Here is a 7,327-nt window from a genome sequence, read left to right on the forward strand (position 1 = left end):
CCCTTATTGAGCTGTATTGTGTCTTATCGCATTCAAACACAGCAAATATATATTTGTTTAGATGTATGTTCGGTGTAGCACATTAGAAAAATAACTTTCGTAGTGTATATATGTCGCTAATTACTTTTTCCATGTAATTCTTTTCTAAAAATAATTAACATTGATAAACTAATAACAATCGGATTCATTTATTATATTTTTAAAAAATGTATTTAAAAAAAGTTTTGTATATATTTTATTTCGATATTTTATTTAAAAAAATAACTATATATATAAATTTGCTGTTGTATTTAACATAAAATATTTGATATGAAATAAAAATGTAATATAGATATGAAAAACTGTAGAATAGAGATATATATCCAAATATTTTCTAAAAATAATTAACACTGATAAAGTAATAACAAATCGGATACAATTATTATACTGGAAAAAAATACCAAAAAAATAAGTATATATTTTTATTTTAAATACATTTTGTATAATATATATATATATATATATATATATATATATATATATATATATATATATATATATATATACATGTTAGGTCGTATTTAAAATCCATATTTTAAACGAAATAAAACATGTAATGTAAACATGACAACAGTAGAACAGAGATCCACCTGCCTGTTGCTATGTGGTTCTAGTGACATCTACTGGGCAATGTGGGCGGTCGTCGGGTCGCTCGCCATGAACCGTCCAATCACAGCCCCGTGTTGCGAGTCACGTGGCCGCAGCAGAGACGACGGAGGGAAACGGCAACATCCAACATGGCGGCGCCGCCGCTCGGCTCCGCCGCGGAGCGCCACTGGACGGAGGAGAAGGAGCGAGCGCTCATCGCCTTCTTCTCCAGTGAGTCGACGCCGCCGACGGCAACGTGTCAACTCCGCGGTTTCAACTTGCGTTTACAGTTGCCAGACTTTTGTTGCCGACAGTCGGTCGGAGGGCGCAACGTTAATTGTGGCAACCGTTGCTCGACGACGACTGTTAGCAATGGCGACCAGCAACCTGAGTCCAGTCCTCCGTTGTTCTTCCTACAAGACGCCAACGACCGATTCTTCTTCTTCTTCTCTGTCTTTTGTTCATAAACTGAATTTAAATGAGTGAAACTAACGAAGTTTGTCGAAGAGCGAAGGAGGAAAAAACTACGTGAATTCACTTTTCAACATTAATTCTTTAAGGATGAAAACTGAATTATTACATTTTTTTCTAAGTTGCAGTGAACGCGTCACGCTCTCAGTTCATATCTCGTCACCTTCATCATTATCACTTTTGGTTGATAGTTATTCTGGATTTATTCACGTAATGTCAATAATCAATGACTTTAATTCTCCCATGAATGACGATCACCATGTAAACAACTCGTTCACCTGAGCAAAGCAACTCACCTGTCCAGAGGCAAGAGGACAGAAACATACCACAACTAACTCTATATACACGTTTCTTCAAAAGGACAAATCAAATCCAGTAAAACATTAGGAGCACCAGGGACAAATGCACATAAAACGACATGTATATATAATCATTAAAAAGTGAAAACAAAAATAAGACAGTTAATAAAAAGTGACAAGAAATGAAAACATTGTTATGTTGGTATAAAAGTCTTCAGTCTTGAGTCGCAGCATGTTCTTTATGTATACATTTCTTATTTTATACATTTGGTGTTTTAATATTAAGAAAAAAAACAGAAATTGAATATTTAAAACGTACAAAACATTTTCTCACTATTTGTAAAAGTCCAGTTTACTCTTACTGACTGGCCGACAAATTCCTGATTCATGACTTAAATACATAAAATGTATTTATAAAAAAAAATCAAGAGTTTAATTCACATTCATATACATCAGATTTGAGCAAAAGAAAACATCAGTGTTCACCTCCAGATATTCAGTGGGGACATGTTTGAATTCTTCAATGGAATTGTTTGTGAGGTTGAACGTGATGATCTACGACACATCAACCCACCGCTTCCTTGTCCCTCCCCAGAGCACAGTTGTCTGTGGAACCACAAGTCGGAGAGCTACAAGAACCGGCAGCTGCGATGGAAAACCCTGGAGCACCTGCGGATCCTCCTGTCGGCTCACCCGCCTCCCGTTCCCTTCACAGGTAAGACTGATCCCCTGGCGGTCAACGCTGCTTGTTTGACGATAAAAAAAAATCTAATCTTCAACTTCTTTCCAGTGGAAGACATAAAGAACAAGTTCAAGAACCTGCGCACCACCTTCCAGCGTCAGTACAAGATGGTGAAGGCGAGCAAGGTGTGCCGCTCGGACGACGTGTTTGTGCCGCAGTGGAAACACTACCAGCAGCTGATGTTCCTGCAGGGCTGCTGGGACCCGGACGACGACGGCGGCGTGGACGACGACGACGTTGAGCCGCTGTCGTCTCTGACTCTTCCACAGGAGGAGACCCAGTCGGTCCTTTCACCCCCGGGAATGATCGTCTCCTTCCTCCCCAACCAGACCGCCTCCTTCCCCTCCACCTCCACCTCCTCCTCCTGCTTCCCGACCTCCAACATGATGGTGAAGTGTTACTGGACCGAAGAGAGGGAGCGCGCCCTGATCGCCTTCTACTCCGGTAAACCACAGTTGTATTTACAGAGTATGACAGAGGGATTCATGTTTTTAAAAAAGGAATGTAAATGTTGAGTTGTTGTTGTTGTGCGCAGAGCAAAGCTGTCTGTGGAACAAGAAGTCTGAGAACCACAACAACCGTCAGCTGAGGCTGCGGCTGCTGGAGGCGCTGAGAGAACAGCTGTCTGACCACTCGGTGTCTTTCTCTGGTAAATAACATCTGTTCACAACAACATCATGGACTGGATATGAAAAGAAAATGGACATAGTCACCAGGTCTGGAAAGTGAAGGATAATAAGTGCCTGAAGCCTGTATTACCTGGAATGACCAGCAGAGGGCGACTAAAATAAGTCTGTTCCTATAGAAGAACAATTCCGCGTGATGATATTACATACAAAGTCAATATATATATGAACACATAGTTATGGACAATATATTACATCTCTGTGAATAAGTTCTTCGAAATATTACACACTGCTGCTTTAAGTTAACGTCACAACAAAGAACTTCTGACTGAAATCTAAATCTAAGAAGGAGTATTAATCATTTTGTTGTTTGTTTTGCAGTTGAAGACCTAAAGTGCAAGTTCAAGAACCTGCGGACGGTCTTCAACCGTGAGTACAAGGTGGTCCAGGCCAGCCGGGCGTCCGACAAACTCTACATGTCAAAGTGGAAACACTACCAGCAGCTGCTCTTCCTCCTCGAGTCCTGCGACGAAGACGACAGCACCGACGACCTGCAGCTCCTGACGCCGCAGGAAGACAAGGACCCGGAGCGCGGCGACCAGACGCCCTCGTCCACGCTGAGCAGCTTCTCCTCCAACTCCACCCAAACCGTCAGTGTCAAGGTGAACAACGCCAACGCCAGGACCAGCGCCGGCGCCGCGTACCAAATCCTCGTCTCCACGTGTCCAGACAATCTCCGACTAGCGAACCAAACGGCAGCTTCCACGCTCCCGACCTCTCCGTCGGCTTCACCTGTGGACACGAAGCCTGGCGCGAACCCCTCCCCTCGGAACTTCTGCGCATCCGCGCCCGTTGAGTCCGACAGCAGAGCGAGCGCCGACTCCCGCTGCCACTGGGGCGAAGCCAAAGTGCAGCAGCTCATATCGTTTTACTCTGGTAGGTGGCTGGGAGCCAGTTTCTGAAGTTGCTTGATTATATTAAAAAATTGAAATGACACGAGGGGATTGGGTTGTTTTTATTTCTCAGAACACAGCTGTCTGTGGAACCACAAGTCCGAGAGCTACAGGAACCGTCTGCTGAGACAGAACCTGTTGGAGACGCTGAGCGGCGTCCTGTCCGACAACGAGCCGGTCCCGTTCACAGGTAACGACGATGGTTATATGTTGCGTTCACGCCAAACACAAAGCTAATTTTTCGCCAATGCAAAGACGACTAGACGCGAATGTCGTGTCACTCGCAGCGACGGGAAGATGCGAAATACACGCCGCTCGCTTCACTTGCTTGAGTTGAACGTGATGCGAACCTTGATGTGAACGCAGCATTCGTCTTATCGTGACGAATGACAACTTTGATAATGACTAACGAGCTCTCTTCTTCTTCAGTGGAAGACATAAAGACGAAGTTCAGGAACCTGCGAACCATCTTCCAGCGCGAACACAAGTCGGTGAGTTCAAACAAGACGTGTGGTTCCGAGGACTTCTACCTTCCAAAGTGGAAACATTACCGCGATCTGATGTTCCTCTGCGACTCCTGCGACGAGGACGAGCGACCCGAAGGCCTCCACTTCCACGGACCGCGGGAGTCCGGCACCCTCTGCCTGGACAGCCAAGCCACGCCCCCCTCGCTACACTACCACGCCACCACTCAAACTGCTACCGGGCTGAACATCATGCCGCGGAGCCTCGGGGCCCCGCCCTCGCCGACTCCCCCAGACTCCCGGCGCTCGTCCCCGTCTTCCTCCCCGTCGCCCTCCACGTCCTCCTCTCACGCCGACAGCCGAGCGCCGGGACGCAAGCGAGCGAGCCGCCGGGCGCCGCCCACCGCGAGCGAAATGCTGGATCTCATGAGGATGTTCTGTCAAAGTCAAACGGCGTCGCCGCACGCCGGCTTCCTGAAGTACGTGGAGGAGTGTCTGAACGAGACGCCGCCGGACAAGGTGAAGAAACTGAAGAAGAAGATCATCGAGACGATCCACAGCGTGTCGGAGGAAGTTTAGCGTCAGACTCGTGTGGTGATTATATTTTCTACTTGAGTCTTAATCTCATCACTCCCAACAGCTATGATCACTTCCGTCACCAACTGTCATGTCATTCCAGGTTGCAGGCCTCTGACACATCAAGTTTCATAGGATTTTGTTTCTCTTGAGCTGTTTTCACACATGAACTCCGAAAAATGCCCAAAAGTTGGGTCCAACCGTTCGCACATGAAGAACGCAGCAAGAGATCCGTGAATCTTCCGGAGATTTTCCTGCTATGGGCTCACTTTTAAATGTAGCCCTTCCGGAAAAGTTCCTCTTAGCTTACGTTATAGTTGTCAACAATCCCCGTGAAAGGACCAACATCACCACAGATCGTAGCGCTGGTCACCCTGTCTGACTGGTGGGAAGGATGGACCAACTACGAAACAGGTCACAGGTTAAAACAACAGTTGACGGTCATGCTAGCAGCCACGCCAACAAATGAAGAAAGAAAAATTAGCTGTTTGCTTTTAGACCGGACTCGGCTCAGGTCTTTGTTGTTGAACTTCTAAACTGGTGTCGATTTATGGTTTAGCCCTGCTGAGACATGCTAACAGCTAAACTGTAGTAGTTTAGCCCTGCTGAGACATGCTAACAGCTAAACTGTAGTGGTTTAGCTGTTACATGCTAACAGCTAAACTGTAGTCGTTTAGCCCTGCTGAGACATGCTAACAGTATGCTAGCATTGAATTACTGATATGCAACATTGGCACTTAGCTTTATTCCATTACGAATCTAAATCGCAGGTCATGTAGGATTATATTTTGCTTGATGGAGGATGCTATATATTAGCATCTCAGTAATTAGAGTTTGACGATATTCTGCCGTGAACCAAAGTCACGTGGTTTTCTGGACGGCGTTGGGTTGATCGACGTCCAACAGAAAGAAGGAAGTATTTCCTGAAGAACTACAGTATTTAAAAATGTGTTGAGAAGAAATGTTGTTGCCAAAACTTGTTTTTTTTGTCATCTCGTTAAATCTTCAGCTTTATTTCCTGTTTTCAATTTCAATATTTAAATTTTTACAGCGGATGATCCTCAGCCGTCGTCGCTCAAAAGTCTCGTCCTTCACTTCTCCTGTTGAGTTTGAATTCAGACATTTAAAAACTCACTCGCGTCACGTTTGTGAATTTAGACATTCGAAAAAAAACTTCCTCAACGTGTAACATACTTCTTTATTTATTTTAGCTGTAGCAAGTTCATGTTGTTACCAAAACATGTTTATGAAATGTTGACTTTCGTAAGAGTAGCCGTTAAATATGTTGTATTGTCGGTTGCTTTTGTTGTTGAGGTTTGATTCCAGGGTCCAGCTCATAATCAGCTGCTGCACAGATATAAAAATATGGAAAGTTTATAGACCTGTTATTTTTTCCCTTTCTCTAATCTATGCATGATGTCTCTGCGTTCTTTTCCTTTACAGTGATAAATATTTAGGTTATGATGAAATCTAAAAAATAATATTTTGTAGTATCAGCAGTGATTGACAGTGGTTTTTATTAATGATTTCTTCCCTTTGCATGTGTTTTGCACATTGTTTATTTCAAATTTTGCCTCAGTGCCTTATCGGAATCACAGTTACTGCATTTCCTGTAAAATGTGCAGGAATTGAATCTTCTCAAGTTTGGACTTAATAGGTTTTGTTTAACAATATTAAATGAAGAAAGTTGATTTTCTTCTGTAAATATTTTTATTCACAGCTTTTGATCATCTTCACAAATCAACACTGAAATCACATTATTGAAAATATTATCGACTCCAGACTGACCTGTGAGCGAAACCACCTGAAACATAGAATTTCCATTTTTGGAAAAAATAAAACATATCATCTCTCCTGCAACAATACGTACAGTGAACAATTGTAATTGTCTGATTGTTCCTCTAGATGGCGTCATGCAACCACATGCTGCGCACACCAGCCTTCGGAGGAAAAGCTGCTTTACCCAACAATCAGATATCTCACGTTTCCCCACTCGGAAACAAAAGCTCAACTCAAGGTCCACTTACATGATTGTGTTGGAGCTTTTGACAGTGTGTGACAGAATAATCCCAGTCTGTAAAAACCTTCTCAAGTCCTTTTGTTAAATGAAAATTAGATGCAATCACAATATGTCAAAGCTGGAGTTACCTTTATTACCTTCAAGCCCGAAGTTTCAAATTCATCTCGTCAATAGGGATTATGTCCTTGTTTGAGACGCAGACGTAAAGACGGACTCTTCTGTCGTCTTGTTTGAGCCTCAGGTGAACAACAACAACAACATCACCGTACCTGAAGCCTCCTGACATTCGATGTGTCACCTGAACCTTCCTCATCCCGAAACCTGGCTCCGCCCTCCTCTTCATAAAGCCCCTGCTGACGACCTGTGAGCCCTGTTAGCTGATACACTCAACGACACTTCAATCAAACCACATTCCCCAGCGCCTACACACCCAGCTCAGGCTGGAGGATGACTGCTGCTGTCCTGGAATTTTACTTGACCTGATTCAGAGAAACCTGCTAACAGGTTTGCTGCAGGTTTCTAAGACCTGACCCAAGAGGGACACCTGTA

At 44.0% G+C, this 7,327-nt stretch overlaps 1 protein-coding gene across 2 annotated transcripts; it reads left to right on the forward strand.

The window, feature by feature from the left end:
• The first annotated feature begins 727 nt into the window (after positions 1–727).
• On the forward strand, positions 728–6,449 carry LOC118285282. 2 transcript variants are annotated; one of them, XM_035608806.2, is made up of 8 exons: positions 728–858; positions 1,993–2,112; positions 2,188–2,583; positions 2,675–2,788; positions 3,147–3,701; positions 3,792–3,908; positions 4,148–4,776; positions 4,862–6,449. In XM_035608806.2, exons 1-7 carry the CDS (start codon positions 777–779, stop codon positions 4,759–4,761), a joined length of 1,998 nt encoding a protein of 665 aa, XP_035464699.2. In that variant the 5' UTR covers positions 728–776; the 3' UTR covers positions 4,762–4,776; positions 4,862–6,449. The 2 variants fall into 2 exon arrangements, with proteins under 2 accessions (XP_035464699.2, XP_035464698.2); XM_035608805.2 differs by having other exon boundaries at positions 4,148–6,449.
• The last annotated feature ends 878 nt before the right edge of the window (positions 6,450–7,327 follow it).

The sequence above is a fragment of the Scophthalmus maximus genome, chromosome 20, assembly GCF_022379125.1.
Source record: "Scophthalmus maximus strain ysfricsl-2021 chromosome 20, ASM2237912v1, whole genome shotgun sequence".
NCBI classification, from domain to species: domain Eukaryota; kingdom Metazoa; phylum Chordata; class Actinopteri; order Pleuronectiformes; family Scophthalmidae; genus Scophthalmus; species Scophthalmus maximus.

Coding starts and splice junctions, on each gene's coding strand:
- LOC118285282 (XM_035608805.2), top strand. CDS start 777: ATGGCGGCGCCGCCGCTCGGCTCCGCCGCGGAGCGCCACTGGACGGAG. Junction 2,113..2,187: donor GCCTCCCGTTCCCTTCACAG/GTAAGACTGATC, acceptor ACTTCTTTCCAG/TGGAAGACATAAAGAACAAG. Junction 3,909..4,147: donor CGAGCCGGTCCCGTTCACAG/GTAACGACGATG, acceptor CTTCTTCTTCAG/TGGAAGACATAAAGACGAAG.